This window comes from Notamacropus eugenii, chromosome 5 (genome assembly GCF_028372415.1).
Source record: "Notamacropus eugenii isolate mMacEug1 chromosome 5, mMacEug1.pri_v2, whole genome shotgun sequence".
NCBI lineage: Eukaryota > Metazoa > Chordata > Mammalia > Diprotodontia > Macropodidae > Notamacropus > Notamacropus eugenii.
In genome coordinates, this window is record NC_092876.1 from 192,774,873 (window position 1) to 192,800,363 (window position 25,491).

The 25,491-nt window shown below is 34.5% G+C and overlaps 1 protein-coding gene across 3 annotated transcripts in view; it reads left to right on the plus strand.

The window, feature by feature from the left end:
• The window catches only part of NUP58 (nucleoporin 58), a 71,948-nt gene that overhangs the window by 36,988 nt on the left and 9,469 nt on the right, over nucleotides 1–25,491 (plus strand). For 2 of the 3 annotated variants that reach the window (XM_072611748.1, XM_072611749.1), the window contains exons 10-16: nucleotides 969–1,048; nucleotides 5,686–5,804; nucleotides 6,250–6,332; nucleotides 13,503–13,704; nucleotides 19,406–19,504; nucleotides 21,289–21,384; nucleotides 22,858–25,030. In XM_072611748.1, coding sequence (XP_072467849.1) covers nucleotides 969–1,048; nucleotides 5,686–5,804; nucleotides 6,250–6,332; nucleotides 13,503–13,704; nucleotides 19,406–19,504; nucleotides 21,289–21,384; nucleotides 22,858–23,027 — 849 coding nt within the window. In that variant the 3' untranslated portion in view covers nucleotides 23,028–25,030. Of the gene's footprint in view, nucleotides 1–968; nucleotides 1,049–5,685; nucleotides 5,805–6,249; nucleotides 6,333–13,502; nucleotides 13,705–19,405; nucleotides 19,505–21,288; nucleotides 21,385–22,857; nucleotides 25,031–25,491 lie in introns of those variants that run through there. The other variant, XM_072611750.1, reaches the window with a different exon arrangement.

A 25,491-nucleotide genomic window follows, 5' to 3' on the forward strand; every position in this document is an offset into this window, starting at 1 on the left:
GGCAGTTTTCCTTGATAATTTCTTGAAAGATGCTGTCCAGGCTCTTTTTTTTTTTTTTAATGGCTTTCAGGCAGACCAGTAATTCTTTAAATTCTCTCTCCTGGATCTATTTTCCAGGTCAGTTGTTTTTCCATTTAAGTATTATACATTTTCTTCTTGCCTGCTTGCTTGCCTTCTCTACCACCCTTGGGGCTCAGGATCTCTCACTAGTTTGCTGAGGTGGGACTCACCCCTGACTTGCTGGGATGCCTCCAGTCCTAGACTGTGCTGCCCTTCCACCAGAGCTAGAGGATCTTTCCTACAGATCCCCCAAGCCTCCTGGGCAAATAGAATGCTCCATCTTATTTTCTTGCTAGCTCAGCTACTGCAGGATTTTTCCTGGGGTAATATCTTCTGGGTTTTTGGAGATCAATAAAGGAGAGTGAGAGCGACTTACTGCTTACTCCTGGAAGTCCAGGAAGAATATTAATAAGCTGAAGATTGCTTAGGATAGGATGACTAGGATGCCTGAAGACCTCAGGTTCATACTATATCAAGAGAATTGGTTGGTGGAAGTAGGGATTGCCCTAGGGAAGAAAAACTTGATAGTTCTTTTTAAGTATTTGAAGGAATGTCACGTTGAAGAAAGTTTAGACTTATTTGTTTTAACAACAAAGGACAGAACTAGAAATAATAGTAGGGAACTGTAAAGGGGACAGTAGCTAGAAACTGTGGGTGGGAAAAGTGGCAGTGTAGGTTTGACATTAAGTATTTTCCAAGATTTGCAGCTATTCAAAATTATGGGCTACTTTGGGAGGCCATCAGGCAAATGGCAGATAAGAACATTAATGGTATTATTTAGAAAGGATTCTTGTTCAGTTAGGTTCCTTCCTGTCTGAGATTCTATGGAATAATTGAATAGAGTCTGTATTTTGTATAACTATATATAACTTTAACATATATTCTCCCCTCTTTCCCTACATCTTTAGGAGTTAAAGAATGCAGAAATTGCCTTAAGAACACAGAAAACTCCACCTGGACTTCAACATGAAAATACAGCTCCTGCAGAGTAAGTGAATTGGAGTTTGATACTAAAGCATTTCTCTCTTAGCCAGTGCCAGTGTTATTTGCTTAATTTGGCAGACATTTTTAGATACTTACTGTATGCAAGACATTATGTTCATTTGCCTTTTAATGTAAGATAACAATTCTTTTCACCTAAATGTATTTTCCAGATAATTGAAGCTTCTTCCTTCAGATGGTAGCAATGTAAAAATCATTGCAAGTTTTTCAGCATTACATATTTGTAACATGTTCATTGAAAATCTTTCTCTAGTATGTTATACTTCACATATTCATGTTTATATTTCTAGTACATTATTATACTTCATATACTTATTAAACAGAAGAGGCAACATAATTTCCTCCTTTTTTTGATAACTGAGGATCATAATTATGAATATCAATCTTATTGTGCTTGATGATTGTACAAGGCTGATATTTCTCACCCTTAGAGTAAATGGAGATGCCTGCTCTTGGTGGATATGGTATTCCCTTCACTATTCATATGTCAGTTTGTGAATCTTGTGGTACACCTTCTCTTTTAACAGCTGTTCACCTTCACCCTTCAAGTTTGTCATCTCTCTTTTGCTATGGACTCTGAAGTCATATGACCAAGGCTTGAGAAACTTTGTGTTCAGTAACTGGCTCTAAATCATTGTCATTCTGTTTGGGACACTCAGAAAATTGTTTTACTTGCTTCTCTTTGTGTAGAAGGTTGAGATACTTAGAATGCTGATTCTTAGAATTTGCTTTATTAAATAGCTTTTTAAATGCCAGTTGTTCTAATGCATTTAAAATATGGTTCAGTTGCCAAATTCTTTTGATTTTCCTTCAGTAGCATCTCACACCTTTTTGCTCTTCTATTTCTCCTTCTCCTATCTTGGGTACTGTAAGCCTCTTCCATCCTACCACTTCAGGTAGGACCTAGGACAGCTAGGTGGTACAGTGGACAAGAGTGCTAGTCAGAAAGACCTGAGTTCAAGCGTGGCCTCAGATACTTTCTAGCTGTGTGACTCTTTTCTCCAATTTATTTATTTTTAGTTTTCAACATGAAATCTATAAGTTTTAAATTTTTTCCCCCTCACTCCCCAAGATGGCATGCAGTCTAATGTGGGCTCTACACATATATTCCTATTAAACATATTTTCACATTAGTCATGTTGCATAGAAGAATTATAACGAATGGGAGAAACCCTGAGAAAGAAAAATAAAACAGAAAAGAAATATCTGCTTCTCTCTGTATTCAAACTCCATAGCTCTTTCTCTCAATGTGGATGGCATTTTCCATCATGAGTCCTTTGGAATTATTTTAGGTCTGTGAATTGCTGAGAAGGGCTAAGTCTGTCAAAATCAGTCATTGCACACTGTGCCTGTTACTTTGTACAATGTTCTCCTGGCTCTGCTCTTTTCACTTGGTATCAGTTCATATAATTCTTTGCAAATTTTTCTGAAGTCTACCTCATTTCTTATAGCACAGTAGTATTCCATTATATTCATGTACCACAACTTGTTCAGCCATTCTCCAGTTGACAGAATCCCCCCAATTTCCAATTCTTGGCCACCACGAAAAGAGCTGCTATAAGTATTTTTGTACATGTAGGTCCTTTTCTCTTTTTTATGATCTCTTTGGGATATAGCCCTAGAAGTATGACCCTGAGTCATAGGGTATGCACATTTTTATAACCCTTTAAGCATAGTTCCAAAGTGCCCTCCAGAATGGTTGGATCAGCTCCCAGCTCCACCAACAAAGAATTAATTTTCCAGCTTTCCCACATCTTCTCTAACATTGATCATTTCCTGTTTTGCCATATTAGCCAGTCTGATAGGTGTGATGTGATACCTCAGAGTTGTTTTGGTTTGCATCTCTCTAATCAGTAATGATTTAGAGCATCTTTTCCTATGACTAGATCAGCTGTATTACTCTTGCATAGTCACTTAACCTCTATGTGCCTTGGTTTCCTTAACTGGAAAATGGGAATAATAATAGCACTTACCTCCCAGGATTGTTGTAAGAATGAAATGAGATATTTGTTTTTATAAATTTTCCTTTTGTAAAATATATGAAAGCCCCTAGCATACTGTATACCTGGCACATAGTAGGTGCTTAATAAATGCTTGTTCTTTTCCCTTCCCATGAGACCAGGAACTATCTCTCCTAATTCTTAACACATACACATACAGTAAATATTTGATAATATGTCTTGAATAAATGAATGAATTATTAATATAGGCCATCCTGACTACCATCTTAGATTTGTAGCAACCTAACTGCTCTTTCTGCTTTGTTCCCTCTCCAACTCATCTGTCATATTTCTCTCACATTTTTCCACATGGAAATGTTAAACTAACTAAATGACCTCGTAGGTCTCTTCCAATGCTAAAAATTTTTGTAAGGTGTCAGTTTTTTACACAGAATCTTTCAGTAGTTTCCTTTTGATAAAGTTCATACGATAACAAATATTTATTAAGCATCTAATACTTTCCAGGTAATATGCAGGGCACTGGGGAAATAAAAAAATGAGAATAAGCTCAAGGAGGATGGGAGAGAAATGACGCATATGTAGAAAATTAAGTGTAAAATATCTCTGGGAGCAAAGCACTAACAACTGTATGAGCTGTCTGTAGGAGGTGGCACTTGAGTTCAGTTCATAAAGAAGCTGGGAGTCCTATGAGGAGGTGTAAGAGCACTTTATAGTTGGGAGAGGCAGCTTATACACAGACACAGAAACTAAAATGAAATATTGTAGGAAATGTAAGGAACAGCAAAAAGGCTAATTGTGTTGGACTGTAGTGTGTGTGTAAATCCTGTGTAGTGATCCTGGAAGGTGGACTGCAACCAGTTTATGAAGCTTAAGTGTCAAACTTAGTGTCAAAAACAAAGTGTCAAAAAGTTTTTGTTGTATCCTAGTGGTCACAGGCTACACTGCAGGGCATAAATGGAACAGTTAACCTTGGAAATAAGAAGAACTTCTTCCATTGTTACGGTGGGAAAGAGGGCTAGATAGTTAAAGATACAGAAGAAATGTTGCAGGAAAGAGGATTTAAGATAATGGTGCTCACATCAGATGACTTCAGTCTACAGGAAAGTTGGAATAAGTATCTGAGAGAATGAAAAGGGTGGGCATGCAGTTAGAAACTTGAGACCAAAATTCTGAAATCATCACCTAAGCATGGGTATCTATGAAAGGTGAATAAAAAGTCAACAGAATGCAGGCTAGATAATTAGAATTGGTAATGGAATCAGTTAGCAGGTTTCATGATTTTTTTCCAGTGACATATGGTACCCTAGAAACAGGAATAACAAAACTGGTTAGAAGGATTCTGTGAGACAGTCATTGAAATGTATAGCTAGTCATGGGATATAGGCTGGATAGAGAAGGAAATGAAGTAGATGGGAGCTTATAGTCTGGAGGAATAGAGAAGGTTTCAAGACTAGAGAGAGTGATATGGGAAAAGATCTTCTCTACACAAAGTGCAACATTTCTTAAATGTTTCATTTTCCAGTTGTTAGAATATGACAAAATCTAAGGTTTTTTTTTAACTATAAGAATTGGGGGAGGATGACAGATGTGTGACTTAATTGGGGTGGGGCACTACTAATATGACAGTTCCCTCCACTAATGTAGATCAGCAGATATGTAACATAAACACTTAACGGAGTTAAGTGAGGCACTGAGAGGGTAAGTGATTTGACAGTGAGGTGGCATAGAAGAAAAGGTCTGAGTTTAAATTGTGCCCTACACTAGCTGTGTGCCTGTGTGCAAGTTATTTAACCTCTCAACTTGTTTTCTAATGTAAAATGTGGATAGTAATAACACCTATTTTCCAGGGTTGTTGAAGATCAAATGAGATTTTTTTTAAAACTGTATAAATGGTAGCTCTCATAATTATTACTATTATTATTAGTCACACTAATAGTATGGGTATGAGGTAGAACAAGTCTTTTTGACGCCAAGGCTAGTTGACTATACATTAGCTACCTTCTGAATATAGGAATGCATCTTTCCTTTTTTCTATTTGATGTTTAGTATGTTATTGTTTTAAAATTAACCAGTACTTGGATAATGGTATAAGACTACTCATATTTGATGCTAATGCCTTTGTTATTGAGATGGAAAGAAATCTTAGAAATCATCTAGTACAATTCCTTTATTTTACAGATGAGAAAAGTGAAGGTCAGAGAGTATAGTGACATGCTTGAATCACATAGATATGTAGAGGCAGAGAGAGCTAGGACTTAAACCCACATCTAACTGAGTTCAGTGCTTTTTCACTGCACCTTTAAGCTTCTCATTTACTTTTAATTATTGTGCTTTAAGGGTTGTCATATAGAATCATCTCTTAATATTACTTAAGGTAGCATTTTTTTGTATGAACCTTCATTGATAAAGCCAACTCCCTTTACTAATGCAGATTGCCAACTTTTTGCAAATTGGAGTCTTAAAGAGTAGCTTAGGTCACCGAACATCACAGTTGGGACCTGAATTCACATCTTTCTCTTTCTGGTTATCTTTCCATTACCCCATAATACCATAGCATTATATATTTTCTGTTAACATATAGGAAAATAAATGTCTCCTTTACCCTTGCTCTTGCCCCAAGATAGTATAAGTGATCTGATAATTTTTAAATACATTCATATAGCTACTTCAGAATCTTGGTTGGACAATTTGAAGTACAGCTACAACAGTACAGACAACAGATCGAAGAACTGGAAAATCACCTTGCCACTCAAGCAAACAATTCACATATCACTCCACAAGGTAACATGCTCTCTATAATAATTCCTTAGTGTAATACTTTTTTAAAATTGGAAATTGAACTATACTATGTCAATAAAATACTAGATAGCAAAGTAGCTGTTTTTGAAATGCTAATGGAAATTTGCTTTCAAGGTTTTTGTTTGGATTTGATATAATTTTTCTGATTTGTTAAGTACAATGGATGGGAGAATTTGGTGGTAATAAAAAGTAGCTCGGTAACAAATGTGTTATTCTACTAGTTTTAGAAATTAGCCTGTTCGGGCACTTCTTTATACATAGTCTGGCATCTGATTCTTTGTTTTTGTTTATGGAAATGTTAATATGGTTTTCTCCTTACCACACAGTACTCAGATTCTATTTTGAAGAGTAAAGATAAATTGATCTTATTTCTTCTCCTGTTTTTGCAATTAGTAAATTTTTTGCTAATATAAATTTTGTCTTATAGATTTGTCAATGGCTATGCAGAAAATTTACCAAACATTTGTAGCTTTAGCTGCACAGCTTCAGTCTATCCATGAAAATGTAAAGGTATGTTTTAATCTACAGTATATATTTAATAAATATGGGATCCCATATATAAACCTTAGTTTTAACATCCATACTTGTAATATTGAGAACTGTTTGATTTTATCAGACTAGTTTAAATCACAGAGTAGTTTCTCACTTTTGTTTAGTTAAAAAGAATTTATTTTGATGATCAGTTTTCAAGTAAAATGACTAAGTTTAAGAAAGACAAACTTCATTAAATGAAGAAAAGTAAGCAAGTACTTTTAAGAAAATGTTCTAAATTCAAAAATTTTATTATTTTTGACATTCTTTTAAAAGTTTTTTTTATTCCAAATTCTTTCTCTCCATCCTACCCCTCACCCTACCCACAAGAAGGCAAACAATGTTAGTTATACATATGAAATCATGCTAAATATATTTCCCTATTAGCCATATCACAAGAAAAAATTAAAAGTAAAGGAAAATGAAGAAAATGAGAAAATTATACTTCACTTTGTACTCAAGTTCATCAGTTCTGTTTCTAGAAGTGGGTAGCATTTTTTTCATCATGAAGACCATCCTTTGGAATGGTCTTGAATCATTGTGTTGATCAGAACAGCTAAGTCTTTCCCAGTTGATCTTCCTTAAAATATTGCTGTTACTGTGTACAGTGATCTCCTGGTTCTGCTCACTTCACTTTATATAAATTCCTATAGGTCTTCCTAGGTTTTTCTGAAACCATTCCCTTCACCATTTCTTATAGCACAGTATTACTACCATTGCAATCATATGCCATAACTTGACCAGCTGTTCCCCAGTTGATGAATATCCTCTCAATTTCCAATTCTTTGCCAACACAGAAAAACTGCTTATAAATATTTTTGCATGTCCTTTTTCTTCAATCTCTTTGGGGTACAGACCTAGTAGTGTTATTACTGGATCAAAGGGTGTGCATAGCTCTGTATCCCTCTGGGCATAGTTCCAAATTGTTCTCCAGAGTAGTTGAATCAGTTCACAATTCCACCAACATTAGTGTACCTATCTTCCCTCCTCCCCACCAACATTTGTCATTAGATGTGAGGTGATATCTCACAGTTGTTTTAATTTGCATTTCTTTAATCAGTAGTGATATAGAGCATTTTTTTCCATATGACTATAGATGGCTTTGGATTATTCTTCTGAAAACTGCTTGTTCATCCCTTGGTCATTTATCAGTTGGAGAATGGCTTATTTTTATAAATTTGACTCATTTCTCTATTTATTTGAGGAATAAGGCCATTTTCAGAGAAAATAGCTGTAAAAATTTTTGATATTACTTCATTGTCTGTGGAACCATTTAGCAAAATGTAATTGCCTTGATTATCTCTTGTAATTAGGTTTGTTTTTGCTTTTGTCTAAGATCAAGATTGCTACTCATGCCTTTTTTTTACTTCCACTGAAACATAAGAGTTTCTGCTCCAGCCCCTTATTTTTAATTCTCTGTATTTTGTATTCAAGTGTGTCTCCTGAAAACAATATAGTATTGAATTCTAGTTTCTAATCCATTTTGCTATCTGCTTCCATTTTATGGACAAGCTCATCCTATTCACATTCACAGTTATGATTACTGTGTATTTTCCTCAGTCTTCTTTTCTTCTATTTATCTTTCTCTCTCTTTTTATCCTGTCCCTCCTCAGAAGTCTTTTGCTTATGACCACTGCTTCTGTTTATCTGCCCTCCCTTTTTATCATCCCTCCTCATCCCAAGCCCATTGCTGTTTCTGTTAGCCCATTTCTCTTTGGGTAAGATAGATTTCTGTACCCAAATAAGTGTGTGTAAATCTTCTTCACTCCAGTTCTGATGAAAGTGAGATTCGAGTGTTACCCACCAAATCCCTCCTCTCAATTTCCCCTCCTCTGTAAAAGTTTTTCCTTGAATGCCTTTTTTATGTAAGAAAATTATTCCCATTCTTCCCTTCTCTTCCCCCTTCTCCTAGAACATTGCTCTTTCACATTGTAGCACTAACGTGATATTCACAGCACCTATGGCACCCATGAATATCCTGGCACAATTCTGAATCATGAAGTACAGCAGACTCTCCACATGGAAGACAGAACCAAAACATTGATTCAGACACCAGAAAAACAAATCCATCATAGTAACAGAAATCTATACACAATAACAATAACACCATCCCCAAGCCTTCCCCCTGCTAGGGCCTTCCCACAAACAAAGGCTCAGGAGCCTAGCTGTCTGCCTCCTCTGTCTCCCTCAGTTCTAACTGCTTTGACCAATTTCCTCTTAGCTCTGCTCCAGCTCTGCCTCTTCCTGTTCCACCCTTCAGCATACTCCTCCCACCACCAGCTTCTTGGGACTCAAACTCATGTGACTTAGGCTTCCATGTGACTTAAGCAGATCCACGTGACTTAAGCAGGCCTATTAATGAATGAAAAAGATCTCCATTTAAATTACCATTACACATACTATTTTTTCTTTTTTTTTATTGAGATCATCCCAACAAATCAGCCTACACCACATACTTCTAACTTGATAAAGTTCTACGTCATCCTCCCATATAGGAATGTAAACAAAGTCCTTTATTGATTTCTCTTTCTTGTTTGCCTATTTATGCTTCCCTTAAGTCTTGTGTTTGAATATCAGTCACATTTTCTATTTAGCACTGGTATTTTCATCAGGAATGCTTGAAAATCCTCTATTTCATTAAACTTCCATTTTTTTCACCTGAAGGTTATACTCAGTTTTTCTGAGTAGATTATTCTTGATTGGAATCCTAGCTCTTTTGTCTTCTGGGATATCATATTCCAAGCCTTCCATTTTTCTAATGTGGCAACTGCTAATCTTGGGTGATCTTGAATGTAATTTCACAATAACTGAATTTTTTCTTTCTGTCTTCTTGCAATATTTTCTCCTTGACCTGGGAGCTCTGAAATTTGGCTATAATATTCCTGGGATTTTTTTTTGTTTTGTTTTGGGATCTCTTTTAGGAGGTGATCATTGGATTCTTTCAGTTTCTATTTTATCCTTTGGATCTAAGATATCAAGGCAGTTTTCCTTTATAGTGTCTTGAAATATTTTTTGATCATGGCTTTCAAGTAGTCTAGTAATTCTTAAATTGTCTTTTTTTCTGCTGTCCAAGTTAGTTGTTTTTATGATGAAATATTTCACATTTTCTTCTATTTTTTCATTCTATTTAACTTTGTTTTATTGTTTCTTGATGTCTCATGAAAACATTAGCTTCCACTTGCCCAATTCTAATTTTTAAGGAATTATTTTCTTTAGTGAGACCTGGAGTTAGGAAGACCTGAGTTAAAATCTGGCCTCACATCTTGTCTGTCTAACCTTGTGCAGGTTTCTTAATGTCCATTTGCCCTTGTTTACTCATCTGTAAAAAGCTGAGGCTTTAAAAAAATGTGATACCATGAATTTGACACAATAGTCCAAAAGTAGTCTAAGGGCAACATATAGTATAATGATGATCCTCTCCCTCAGGATAATTGCTATATCATTACATTCTAGGCTTATCAAGCTTGATGTAAATAGAAGATGGTTACTTCCCTTGAGTTTTGTTTCCCATTTTTGTTTTGTTTTTCCTGATCTGCAGACTATTCACTGTGGTAGAGAAAACAAGCAAAATGGGGGTTGAGTAGTTCTTTCTGTTGTCCATTATTATACAGGTCAGGACCCTCTTCCTTTCTGAGCTTTCTCTTGTCTTCAGCATTGAATTTTTTTAAGCCCTCTTTCAACCTTTAGCATCTATCTTAAAGCCTCAGTAGGGTAACAAAAGAGTGTTGGACTTAAACCCAGAAGACCTGGATTCATATTTCATCTCTGACATTATTATCCTGGGCAAGTAATTTAACATCTCTGAGATGATATACTTCACAATTTTTTAATGAGAAAATTGTTTTGTAAATCTTAAAGTACTACTTAAATACGAGTTATTATTCTGGATTTTAATCTTTCTAACATTCAATCAGCCAACATTTATTAACCACATACTATGTTCCAGGTATTGTGCTAAGTGCTAGAAATACAAAAAAGAGGCAAATGATAGTCCCTGAGCTCAAGGAGCTTGTAATCCAATGAGAGATAAAACATGCAAACAAAACACATCTTGTATAGAATAAATAGGAAGAAATTAATAAACAAAAGGCACTAGAATGAAGAGGAATTAGGAAGGGCTTCCTCTGAAAGATAGGATTTTAGTTGGGAATTAGAAGAAGCCAGTCAGGTCAGTAGTTGGAGTGGAAGAAGGAAAGCATTCCAGGGATGGGGGAAAGCCAGGCACCTCAAGAGCAGGATTAGCTGAAGGAATTGAGGGTGTTTAACATGAAGAAAAGAATACTTATAGGGGCCATAACAACCATCTTCAGTCAGGATACAAAGAAGGACAAAAACCAGTTCCTCTCTCAAGTAGCTTACATTCTAATTGAGGAGACAGTCTGTAAATAACAAGGTGTATAAAAAATTGTGCACAGTAGATGGAAGGTGATCTGAAATGCATTAGTAGCTATGTGGTTCAGGAAAGGCTTCCTGCAGAAGATGGATTTGGACTGAGTCAGGAAGAAACTAGGGAAAGGTAAGAAGGCAGAAAATTCAAGTGTGGGATCAACCATAGCAAAGCTGCAAAACCAGGAAAAGTGTCGTGGTTGAAGTCCTGCAAATAGCTCTTGAGGTATTCAGAGGGCTGTCGTGTAGTTGGGATATTGTACTTTGCCACAGGAAAAACTAGGAGCAATGAGTGGTTTTCTAAGAGGCAAATCTAGGCTTAATATTAGGAATAACTTAGCACTATTATCTTAAAATGTAATGGGCTGCTTTGAGAGGTAATCAGTTACCTCTTCCTAGAAGTCTTTAAGTCAGTGAAAAAATATCGAATGAAAGCTGATGGCTACTTTGCTGTCAGGTGTCTGAGACCCTTCCCACTGAGATTTTATGACTGACTTCTTCAAAGTTATACAGATAGTAAGTTATAGACTATGGTTTGAACTCAGATCTGAATCCAAATCTAGTGATCTTTTTGCTCCTATACCAAACGTTTTCCCTGGTCCATATCATTTCACTGCTTTAAAACCTTCAGTGGTTCCCTTATTTTCTATAGGATTAAATGTAATACTACTCCTATTTAACTTGCCTATAGTCACACACAGGTGGTAGGAGTTGATAATTGAACCCAGGACTCCTGACTCTAGCATTCTTCACATTGCATCATACTGTGTTTCATAAAAGATGATTACAGTCATGTGGAGCTGACATTGACATATCAGTGGCCACTTACTGATGCTTTTTCACTTACTGTTGGGATTGGAATCAAAAGTCTGAGTAGTGCAGGAGCACTATTTCGTGTTCCTTCTTTAGGTTTCACAGTGAGAGAGAGTAGTGGTAGAATTGAAAGATAAAAAGCCTGGTTTAGAGTAGAAATGGAGAGGGAAATGGGGTTTTGGTCTGGTGCTTTTGGTTGCTTTGTTGTCTGTAAATCTTTATTTGTAGTTGAAGAAACTATACAAGAAAATTTGACAGTTTTTCAGTAGTTACCATAACATGACGACTAATTGAAATTTTCATGTTAAAGTTTTTAAATTTTTAGGAATGTGGCAGATGCTTGATAGTTCAGCCAGAAATTTAGGACCCTCAAGTTTCTTTTTTGTTTCCTAATTATTTCCCTACAAGTATCACAGAATAGCTCAATTTCAAAAGATCTGATTTGAACAGATAATTTATAATAGGTGGAACTAGATATGACTTGTCAATAAGTATTTATTAAGCTCTTACTTACTGTGTGTCAGGCACCCTTTTCTCATTGTTCCTTGTTTAATGTTGCACATAGGGTATCTAATTATTGAAACAAGCTAAGTGACGTTATCCACCTAGGACCCACTGATAATTAACCAAGTTAGCAGAGCAGTTCTCAAAGGGCTAATGATTTCATCATTGTGTATGCTTTCCATGAATGTAGATCATCTCTCATCTAGTTTCTATGATTGTTTAATTTACAAAGGTTTCAAGCGCTTAGTAATAAATGTTGTTAATCTGAGATGTTTCCGGTTTTATCGACTCCTTTACGTTAAAAAAATGAAGTTTAAGGTGGGTGACTTAATAGTGATTTGTAATGCACCAAAAAAGGAAGTTTATAAAAGATGTGAATATTAAACTTTGTGCCTTAAGTCAGTATCTGTATCATTCCATATCTTGCTTCTAGGTCCCTGCACTTCTTCCGATTTCCAGCTTAGAAAAGGTTCCCTTCAGTTAGTTTCACAGGCAGCAGAAAGTTGAAACTGTTAAAGACCTGATCCTCTTTTATTCTTTCATTAAGAAAGACTATGTAACATGACTTATGAATATGTTTTGCACAACTTCACATGTATAGCCTACATGGAATTGCTTGCCTTCTCAGTGGGGAAGGAGAAAAGGAGAGAATTTGCAACTCATAAGTTTTAAAAACGAATGATAAAAATTGTTTTTACATGTAACTGGGGAAAATTTTTTAAAATACTAAATAAGATGTCTGTAGAAAATACACGAATTGTTCTTACATTTTAATTCTATTCTTAAAGGTAATAAAATCCTACTTGATTATACATTTTATTTACTGATGTCCTTAAAGCAGAAGTCATAATTTGCACAATTATTTCTAATAGTATATGGGCAAATACAATCATGATTTGATGGCAATTCAGCATTTTGCTTCTAGTACTTCTATTCGGTAGGCATGCATTCAAACTTATTTTTCATCTTTTCGATGAAAACTTTTCGTTCTGCTCTGAGCAGGAAATAAGGGTCTACCCCATTCCTCTACCAAAGAAGTTGACCAGTTGGGAAGGGACTTGCCAGGAAGAGAAGAATGTGTGAAGTAGGATTTAAAGTTTATATCTACTTATCCTAAAGTTTAGCTGGATTCTCTTAGATTTTATTTATATAACTGTTCACTGTACTCTGTTCACTTTCACTATGGCAAACATAGATAAGTAACATATAAAATGAATGAAGGTAAGTTTTAAAAAGAAATTCAGAAGAGTGCACCCTCATAAACACTATTTCCCTTTGCAAAAATTCATCTGTACTAACATTACCATCAGTTTAGAAGGAAGATGGTTAGTGGGTAGTAGCTATGGACTTTAGGATAATTTGTTGGTAATATAGTTCACAATTTATATTACTATAAAATACAGTATTGGAGCTTTTTGGGAAACTTTTTGTTGTTTATTCTTTTAGATGCTCAAAGAACAGTATCTTGGTTATAGAAAAATGTTCCTGGGAGATGCCATGGATGTTTTTGAGGCAAGACGAGCAGAAGCCAAGAAGTGGCAGAGTGCTCCAAGAGTTACTACTGGCCCCACCCCTTTCAGCAACATACCAAATGCAGCAGCCGTTGCGATGGCTGCAACACTCACACAGCAGCAACAGCCTGCTACAGGTCTGAATGCATTCAAGTTATAGCTTATTAGTGTTACAACTGCAGTCAGTTTGTGTACATTTTTATATAAGGTCTTACTTTGTGTTCTTAGTTTCTACGAGTAGCTGTTATCTAGAGAAATCTGATTATTGTGACAAAGTTATAAAAATATCTATGTTAGAAATGCAGGGTAGACTTAGCAATAATAATAAATCAGTTAGATATTTAATGTTGTCAGTATTCCTAATGGTATTTGCTGAATCACTCAGTACCTTATGGGACTTAATCTTTTGCTATTAAATTTCCCTAAAGAATATACTATTAAAATCTAAAATTGTAATTATGTAGTACATAACTTCAGAGTCAGAAATAAGCAGTCCAGCTACACATTATATTTTCCTATGTAAAGCAGTTGATTCATTTTCATCTTAAAACATTGTATTTGGCAACCCTCATGTACATCCAAATGAAGTTTGCTGTTACTGAAGGTATGTTAAAGGTTACGCAGGTGTTGTGTGTGTGTTTGTGTTGACTGGAAGGCATATGTACTGACTCACCAAACCAATTTCTGAAAAAGAAGTATATTAGACCAGCTTTTGGTCTAGTGCCTTGAAAATGAGTAGGAATGATGATGAAAGAAAAGAAAGCTGCATGTGTGTTGAAATTGCTTAGGTTAGGTTGAACATAAAAAGATACTTGAATAGGGGAAAACTAAACATTATAAAATAATGATTGAGAAGGATATAATCAGATTATTTTAAAATGTATTTCTAGGCAAATCTGCATTTTAGGGTCAAAATAAGTTTTGTTACGTTTACTCCAACCCTTATTTCTAGTCTTATTACTTGCCTGCTATCACAGACTTGTTTAATCTGTGATTGGCTGCACTAGATTTTGGTATGCAGAAGTCATGTACTTTATTTAAATGAAGGTATTTTTTTTTCATAGAAATAGATTTTTACACGTTAAAAAACTTGAGTTATTTCTTCCACAGCACCTTAGTTTGTTCTGGCATGTATACCAAGAGGCTAGGTCTAACAGTAAGTTAAAGTAGTGCAAGAAATCAAAAAAAAATGTCAAATGAAATCTTGACTTGTTCTATGGCCTTTCAATTTATATTTAGCCTCCATGCTAAGAATGACATGGATTAAACATTTAACACCTGCCCTGTGTAAGGCACCATGAGGAGTATAAGGATGAGTAATGTGATCCCTGCCTTCAATGAGCTTGCAGTCTTGTATGTTCTTTGGTGTTTGCTGCTTGGTAGGATTATTATTCTCACTTAACTTCGTAAATGAAAATGATACTGCTGACCACTGTCATTAGAGCACCTTGAATTTTTTCCATCAGTGGTGATGGATTTGCACTGACCCGTAGACACTTTCTACTTCCTGGTCCTTTTGTGACCAGTGGTATGTGTACATATACATAATAGATGACTGTTATTGATGTGTGATCTCTGGTCATGAAACAGAAGAATGCATTGGTCCCTACAGAAAGTAAACCCATAACTAGGGAATCATTAGCTCTCTGATCACTGAGTTAACTGAACTACAGAATTAGAATAGTACTAATTTCTCTCCTACTTATGAAAGCTCTTGTCAGTTTCTAAACGAAGCAGAAAAACTTGAGAAAAGTCTGAATTATTAAAGTGTCTTGCCAAAAATGAATTCCTCTGGTGTAGACAACCAAGATAAACTACAATAAGCTGCTCTGTCAGAGGGAATTAAAACTTCTAAATGAGACATAATATTACCATGAAAATTCTTCAGTTTTTCCTCTAGAGTTTTGATACTTTTCATATATATTAGAGGCTTAAATTAGAGTGCCTGTTAATTACCTTGAGAAATAGTTTTCCTGTTTGCCCATATGCTTTCATTTTAAGATGATTTCCTTAGACTTTGGGGAAAATCAACTGTACCTTACTTTTCATCACTGCAGAAACTCATCCTATAAGTTTATGAAGGACTTTTATGAAGTCTGTGACTTTCCACCTTGAGACAGGCATACCCCCAGCCTTGTCAGCCTTGTCAGTATTAAAAATAAATGGTAATGGGGCTCTCTTTTATAGAATGAGTTTTAACTTAGAGTTGTATGGGTGTCAGACCTGAGCAGCTGAGCAGTTTTGATAACCAAATTATTGTGTTAGAATTTTGCTGTGTCCTCTTCATTCTTTCCCTCCTGTAGCAGTACTCTGTGCCCATGATGCAGCCATTCTGTTGGGCCTCTGCTCAGTGGAAGCTTGAATGATCTTGGCATACTGATTGTCAGTATTAACATTTAACAGGAACAAGGTTTACGCATCCTTCTGAGTGCATGTACAGAGCAATATTCTGATGAGCCTGTTGACTGCTTGGCTGGAAACTGAGTTCATTATTGATTCGTTTACTCTGTTGTACATACTACAGAGGTAACTTATTCTTTTGTCCATGACTCTGTGGATCTGTTTTAAAGTGTTTTAAATAAAGAGGAAATTTTTCTCTAATAACATACCAGTGAAAAGTTTTAAAAATCATCTATGAGCAGCTAGGGTATTTTTTACTGTTTTCAGATGCCACTACTGACCTGTGCAAGATTTGAGCCAGTTTCTAAGTTGTCAGGTGCTTTTTTGGTTTTTAAGAATAGACCCACTCCTTGCCCATTGGTAATGTAAATATATGGGCACAGAGCTGACTTTTTAGACAACTATCTCTTGCAGGTGGTCCATATGTCTTTCCCAGAGACAGAAGAATCAAATAGATGATCTATTGAGGTCCTTTCTTAGTCTTGGTTTTTATTTTCTTTGTGTAGATATATATTTGTACTTCTTAGGCAAGTGTATACTATGGCTGCTGTTTTTCTGGAGGTTGAGGAGTTTTGGAGATGCCAGAGAGCTGCTTGTAAGTTAGCATATACATATGAGACAAATATGAGAAGAGTTCTTGGATAAGTTAAAGGACAATGGGAAAGGACTCTCAGTTTGCTCCTCAAGAGCTCCCTTAGCCTTTTCATAAATTGATGTGTAGTAATTTAAATGTAATGTTTGTGGTATATTTGTTGTTAACTGAATAGAAATGAAGAAAACCCTGAGTGTTTTGTTATTATCATTTGCTTTTTTGAAAGTATTTGATGTTTACATAATATGAGACTTTTTCTCATACTTGGCTGCTGTTCTTAAGGAGAGCTGAGACCATTTTGTTAGGGATTCATATTTTCTAGGTTTGGAAATCTTAGGCTTAGTGTTAACCAAGAAAAACTAAGTCTTCCATCCAGAAATTTTAGGAGTTTGTGATTTTATTATTATTTATTAACCAAAGGAACATTCCCCATTAAATCAGTAAGTATGAAAATTTACATCTGGGGGGGGGGGGGGTTGTATTTGATTTTTTTAAAAATAGAATTTGGTAACAGTAAAGTAGCATCTTTAGGTATTTTGGCTGATCCTTGAACATCTTAAAGAGGTTTTAAGCACTTGCCTTTTCCTGTAAACCAGCTGTAGATGGTAGAATTTATTGATAGAAAATAGGAATTATAATGCCAAGCTTGATTGTATTGTGTGTGAATGTTATGTGGTAACTTTGGTAAAATGTTCCTATAAGTAAAGTTTCTCTTTGGGCAATCATGATGACTTACTACTACTTAAATGGTTTCTCAGTGGAAAATAAATTTATTAAACTAACAGTCCTTCAGGTCATAACTATTAAGATTTTGAAGTATACTTTTAGACTTGTTAGAATAACTCTTGTCTGAAGGAGTTGTCTCTCACATCCTGAAAATGAAACCAATTTATGATAGTAGCCAAAGAATGCATTATTTGCTAGTACTTTGGCACAGGACAAAGTTTTCACTATTTGAAAATGATGTACATTTGCCTACTAGGTTATAAATGATGTTGCCTTCGGAATTTTATGTTAAAGTACAAAATGAACTGAAGTATCATATCTGTTGTACAGTGGAAAATCTTGTCAGCTTTAGGGATGGATTCTGAGTTTTTTCTATAGCTTGACTGTTGGTGTTTCGAATAACAATGTTCTGTTGGTCTTAAAATATACACACAAAACAACAAAAACAGCATGTTATATTTGATAAATATCTTGATTTGGAGGGCTGAGGGATGTGGTGTTTTTATTAATCTTCTTGGTCTTCCACCAGCAGTGCCTCCTATTAATGTGTAACTTGAGGCCTTCCCTTAAACTTGAAGAAACTGGACGTATGTTTTCTGCATATTTTGTTCAAATTATAAATTGTCTTTAGTTTATTTGTACTGTGATTAACAGTTTTTTAAAAGAACTACTAAGCAGATATTTGAATCTCAAAAATGGATGTAAAAATTAATTTTTTAACTTATTTTTAAAAAAAAAATAATAGTGTAAGGGCCCTGGCTGCTATCAGTTATGTTACTTTTTGTTTTATGTTTACAATCTATTTGGAAAATCCAATTTATCTCATTATTTAGACAGAACAAAGTTTCTCAGCTACGGTTACCCATAAGTACTTTATAATTTAACACTACTTTTTGAATACACAAAACCTTATTCTGCATTGGACAACTTGAAGATTTTGATTTCTTTTAAAAATTCAGTTTTTTAATGTGTGTTTTGCTTTGGTGACCCCCACCCCCACACTTTTCAGATGCACTGATCACTGTGTTTGAAAATGACAAGACAATGAAGATTGTACTGTGCAGAAAACCTGTCGAATCATTTTCATGAATCATTTATTAAAGAGAGATTTTTAGACTTTTGTATTCTGGGTCACTAACACTGTTCAAAGGAGAGGCGGTTAGTTTGTTTCTGTCCTCGCCACACTCAGCCTAAACTATAATCTCACAGATAGGAAAGGAGTTTCTGATGAATCTTGATCTGAGATATTTCCAAAATTATGGGGAAAAGTTTCTGAATTGAAATCTTGAATGTATTTATTGAATTGGTCAAGGTACACAGCTGTGCCTTTGTAAATGTTTATTAATCTATCATATTTATTAATCAGGTGATTTGAATAATTTATGGAATGGTGTAATGTAGCAGAACTTAACAACAGAACTCGGTTATCACTTTTTGTGAACAAGTTTGAATTGTCGTGTTACTTGTGTAATTGATTTGCTTTAAAATGACCAATAAATTTAATAAAATAAAATATTGTCTTGTTTTTTATCCATTTATTGTACATGCAAAATTTGATCTTTCAAATGCAAAATCGTACCAAGTTTTCAGTTTTCACTCTTAGTAAGTAACATGATGGTTTTACAGTGATAGCATTAGTCTGTTGACTAAAGTAAGAGCTGACACTAACAGGAATGAAAGTTTCTATAAGTAAGAAACAAAAACCATGAAATCCTACACTTCATTCACTGTTTAGTTTTACCAAAAGGTGAGTAAGAGAGTTAAGATTATTTAAGAAATAAACCAATAAGATTTGAATTGATAATACATTAAATATTTTTGTTATTTTGGTGTATAATTTGTTAGATTAGATGGCTTATATTTATATACTTTATAAGTTCCTTTCCATGTGGTAATACTGTCTTGATTTTCTAGTTTTGATTTTAAAATTTTCATCTTAGGTTTATCAAGGTGGAAAAGATAAGTTAGATATGGGAAAATTTTTGAGACTTAGGTTTTAAAATTTTTAATGAAATCTGTCTAAAATCAATTAATGTTCACTCTTAAAATAAAGAAATTTAAATATTGAAAGAGTAAGGCAAGCTTTTTTTTTCCCCATTTTCTTTTTTTTTTTGTACCAGGGCCACAGCCATCTCTGGGAGTTAGTTTTGGAACACCATTCGGCTCAGGTATTGGCACTGGCTTGCAATCAAGTGGCTTAGGTTCTTCAAATCTTGGAGGTACACTTTAACTTTTCTAATGTTTCCTTTAACCTTTATATATCTGAACTGGTAATAGCAAAAATTTTATAAGAGGATCTTCTGATGTTTCGGAACTTAAAATTAGCTCTGGCAAGCAAGATTCTCCAAACTTAATAATGCCTTATAGTGGCAGCTTCACAGAGAGCAAATAGATGATTATTAAGGCTATGAAAATTTAATACAAAAAAGTGAGAGGAGGCCAACATAAAGTAACACTTAAAATTATATTAATTTAATTAGTCTTATAGTGTTAATACCACTTTGGAGCCCTACCTATTTTCTCTTAGTATTAAGCTTTTAAAAAAATTCTCATTTGTAGAAAAGGGAACATTTTAAACAATGAAACACATTTTAGTACAGGAAGTAAGAACTGAACAGTTCATACAAACTCAATTATTTATTTATACTACACTGAGTAATTCCTGGTTACCAGCTTTGCAGATTATCTTTGGCCATTTTTGCATTGTAGCTTGACTTCTGCCCTTCCGTGAAGCACAGTTCTTTGCTTTTTGCCTGGTTATGCACCTGCATGCTTAAACATTGCAGTATAATTTTAATGTTGCCATAAGAAAATCCAGTGTAAAAAAAAAAAAAACAATGTATTTCAATACCTTTGGCATGGTGAGCTGAGAGAGTTGATTGTACTGTGAATAAACTGTGTTTCTGTATAGCATAGTTCCCTCATGTTATGGTTCACAAATTTTTCCTCAGGGAATGAAATTCTAAGTTGTAACTAATGAAAATACAGAATTTTTCTGATTTTGTATATTATTTCTGAAGCATTTAGCTGTACAAATTAATGTTTAACACTAAGCTTCAGAGTCAGTATTTGAAGAAAATTCTGTTCCAGAAAGTTTTGTGAACCAATAAAAGTTTTTTAAATACTGTAAAAATTTCAAATTGTTATGTAGTTGTTAGGTTTGTTGAACAACTAGTTTTCTCATATGTGGTCTTAAAGGAATCATCTATGATTCTATGTGCAATTTGTATGGTTTGGGAAAAAATAAAATTTGTTTTTGCATTTGTGAAAATAGTTTTACTGTATACATAGAAATACCCCTTTTCTATTTTGCATTTAGGTCTATTTAAACAGAACAGATGAAAGCTAATTGAATTTCATGAAGAAATGGGAATTATAGTACAGACTTCCTATTGTAATTTTTGAATATTGAAAGCAAAATAAAATGAGATTTTAATATATAAAAATATCTATAAGTACTGAATTCTTAATAGTGATATGTGCTATGCTTATGACATAGAGAATCTTCTTTCATTAAGTGAAATAATTTAACAGAAGGAGATACTTTTGTGCCTAGTAAGCTGGAGTTAGCCCATGGGATTCATTAAAAATCTCTGGCCCATTTGATAAATAAGCTAATGAATGACATGTTCTTGTTCCTGTTCTTGATCAGTTTTCTTATCTAAAATGTGAATGGATTATTAATATAAATTCTAAACAGGTGCATATTTGCTTAATTCAAAATTCGTTTCCTTATGACATCTTCTAATTAAAGTTTACATGTCTGTTCAGCACTGATTTGAGCAAATGATAACTCCTAGATTAACTCTTCATATGTGCTCATTTTAACAATTCCACACAGATTGCCAAAACAGGTTTTGAAATAAGCTTATATTTATTTAATTTATATTTATATACTTATACAAGATCATATTTGTAAAACTGACAATTTTAGATTTTATTTGGTAGCTTTTGACCTATCTTTTATGTGCCATTGTATGTTTCTCTACCACCCTTCCACTAGGATTTGGAACTAGCTCTGGTTTTGGAAGCAGCACCACAGGGGCCTCCACATTTGGATTTGGAACAACAAATAAACCCTCAGGAAGTCTTAGTGCAGGTTTGTTTGTGTCTGAATTTTAGAAAAATGTAAAGAATTTTATTTAAAAATATAAATATTGCTTTTGTTCCACATATCCAAAAAAACTCAGTTTCACCCTATATTATGGTATACAAAAATATATCGTATAGATCTTAATTTTTGTCCTACCTCTTCTAAATATGTCAGATTTTTCAGACTTCTTAATTTAATCCCCTAATTATGCTCATCTTTAATAATGGTAGCTGTAATAATAGTAGCTAGAATTTATGGTTTGCCAAGCATTATTTTATACATATTTATACATATTTTATATGTATTATCTCCTTTTAATCTCATAACAACCTTGGATGAGGAAACTGAAGCTAAAAGAAGTTTAGTGATTTGCCCATGGTCAAAAAAGATAGGAACTGGAACTCTAATGTCCCTGACACTAGATCTGGTCGTTCCTCCAGTATATTACATCCTGACCTCCTTACCTAAGCAGCCTCATCATCTAAATGTCTTTTGGACACTGGTAGCCTTTGTCATTTGAAACAGTTTAGCTTAGCTTAACAAATTTACCGTAAATTGCAGCCAAATACTTAATAATATTCACCCATGGAACATTCTGGAAAAGGCTTTCTATTCCAAAGATATGACATTTAGCAGCTTTTAGCAGTTCCATTCAGCTTTACTTCACATGAAACCATAAGTAGTCCATAAGTAATGCCTAAAAGAACAGAATTTCCCTCTGTTGACACTTAGCTATTTACTTTTGGAATATAAATTTTGACAGCCACTAATACAAGGCCTCAAGTTACGTGTAACTTTGAAACAATTTGATTTGTAACTAATAATTGATGTCATGTGATCCTTAATTGTTCAGTGTTTGATAAGAAATAACATGCCCCTAAAATAATTTGTACTGATACATGTTAACTTTGAAAGAAGTTTAGTGTGTGATTGGGTAATCTTTCCAATGTATATGTCCAGCTAGCTTACTAAGCTAGTCGTAATGCTTTTCACTTTTGAGGGCTGTGAGGATTGCTGTTCTGAAGATGATAGTGGTGGTATGATTAACTCATCTAGAATGTCATGTCATCTTAATTACCCAAAGGTAATTATATCAAGCCAGGCTTGCAAAATTATTTGTATTTTCAGTTTACTCCTTGAAGCTAGACATTGTGTGTGGTGGTGGGCTACTTGGTTGTAGAAGGGGAGGTGTGTGAGGATTGAATGGTTAAGATAAATTTCACTTCTTTCACACAGAGTCGAAATGGTTGTGGTAGGCCTTTTGAAACAAGGCCCTTGGCCTAGTCTGCATGCTTAAGCTCTGGTACTAGAAAGATTTTTCTTTCCTAATGCCACATGTTAGAAGTGTAGCCTGGGATTACTGAGCTATTTAAATTTCTCTCAGTTCTTTCAGATACCAATTGCTTTTTTCCAAGAAATATATGAAGTTGTTGTTGTGATTTAACTTCTGATATAAATATTTTCTCCCCTACACACAAGGCTTTGGCAGCTCAAGTACAACTGGGTTTAACTTCAGCAATCCCGGCATCACAGCATCAGCTGGCCTGACATTCGGGGTGTCCAATCCTGCCTCTGCAGGATTTGGAACAGGAGGACAACTCCTTCAGCTGAAGAAACCGCCAGCTGGAAACAAAAGAGGAAAAAGATAAACACTTGGGTGGGCGGGGCAGTAAAAGCTGCAGCCGCTCTATTCATTCTATAAATCTATTTTTCTAGAAACTGATGCAGCAATTAAATTGCATCCCAAGAGATTTATAAGGTTTTGATATTTTTCCCTACTCTGAAATTTAAATTGTATCCACACCGGTCATGATGAACAGCTATTTTCTTGTTAATATCAGCCCACTTGTGTGTTTTTATTATTTTACTTTCTAGCTTTAGAAATGTTTTGATGATATCACTGAGAAAACTTGTAAAACCATTTACTTAGCCTAATGTCAGCAGTGTTTTTGTTAGTATCACTTATTCATAGAAGTTGATGCATATTTGTTCCTTGTACATATATAAAGTATATTCTAGTATAGATATGAAAACGTTCATAATTTCTGTTCTTTGAAAAGGCCTTTTGGAATCTACTGCAGGGCATTTCTGTGAATATGTATGTAAATATATACACCATAATGCACACATGTGTGTACATATTAAAATATATATTTACACACGTTACAAACCTTGCCTCAATGTCATCTCTATCCCTTTTTGAGTATTTCCTTTTCCATGTTTTTGTCTTGAGAGCCTCACTGCTTGTTAGGATGTTATGTTGCAATCCATTGCTAACAAATCTTTGCCAGTCTGCTTCATTGCTGAGTTGTCTCTTCCCTCTCCGTTTCAGCCTTCATTTTCCATAGCCACTCCAAAGAAAGGACTCACAGCATCTGATCCTGTGGCATATGCAGATGGCTTTTAAAACCTTATCTGTTCCTATATGATCAGCATCCTGGGTAATAATGAGGTTTTAAAAGTTTTTTTTTCTTTCATTTTTTTCTAAGACTGACCTTCAGGAGAATATTTAAAATTCTAGACCATTGGTTTAGGGTCAAAGAACTGTGAAGCCAAAGTTCCCTATTCTATGCAGGTGATGGATGCACTGACTATTACTCTGATGGCTAGTGTTCTAACCATTCCAATATGGAGTTTTTTCACATAGGGCTATTGACATCAACACCAAAAGAAGTAGCTTTTTATCAGCCCTCAGTGTCTTAAGTAACTGCTTAATATGAAATAGAGAAATAGTATATTTTGAGAGTAAAAATTCGTTCTTGCCAGCATCTCTGAACTCCCCTTAGTCTTTCTAACATAGGGAACTCCATGTTATAAAATGCTAATAATGTCACTTCACATCTCTGTAGTTAATATTTCTAAAGTAAAATGGTGGAGGTTGGAGGGGAAACCCTTTTAAGGAGTGAGCTGCCTTATCTTAGATTTATTACAAAAATAATAGCTTCCACCACCAAACATTGAGTTATTTGTCTTGCAAGTACAGGTATCCGATGGAATGTGAGCATGGAACTTCATTGACAGTAATGTACCTTTTTTATATAGAGGGGTTTTGTATATAACATGCATCCAATCAAATATGTACAGAATCATTTTCAGCAAGGCAACTTTTTTTCTAAAACAAGTATCGCGTATATATATATTTTTTCTAGTATGACGTCAGTTGCTTCTGATTGTAGCAGTGTTGTCAAGTACCATTTTGTAGGTTTGGAATGGTTCCACATAGAATAATTAATCTTCATTAAATTGGAATATCTGTTCCTTGATACATTAAAAAAAGGATATATTTGGATTTTAGTACTAAAATGACTTTCACTTTTGTTACTGAATCTGAGGTTAAGGGGAAGGGAGATAAAGAAAAAGAGTGTGATTGTTTTTTGAATATTGGTCATAATTAAACATTACGTTCAAACCAAACTTTTCTTTAAAAGATATATTGCATTGGGCTGCAAAAAAAAATAATCTGGGTATTTGCATTGCTTTGTTACTGCTTCATTTATATTTTAAAAGTGTTAAATTTTAAAATGTTGAACCACTGGAATTCTTGTACCATTTGTGAAAATTTTAAATGTGCTGCCATTGTCCACATTGTCTGCACTTTGTCTGCAATCTACCATTGTGTAAACAATAAAATTTATTGCATCACTGCTTCAAACCCTTATAGCTATCACTTGCCCATTAATATGAAAATTTACTGGTGGTTTGTAGAATTTTAATCTCTTAGTTAGATGGATTGTCTTGATGTGTTTTATTAATTGGTTTGTATTCTTTTGAATCCCCTGGCAACATCTAGGTGAACTTCTCTTTTGTATTTTCCACATCTGTTTGTTGGTTGCTCATAATACAATGAGCACCATGTCAGTTTTTTTTTTTTCTGAGCATAAATGTTGCCTTTTTGTTGAAAAAAAATAAGTCCCATTACGTGAATACTATAATAGTGGGCCACATTTTGCTCTGTGGATATTCATTTTTAGAACAAGACAGATTTGTTCATTTGTACTTTTTAGTATGTGCATCAGAGAATGGCATCCTCAAATGGCATTTCCCAGATCACACAAATGCAAAATTGCTTGAACAAAAATGTCCCTCAGGCTTAAGAATCCAAAGTGTATTTTG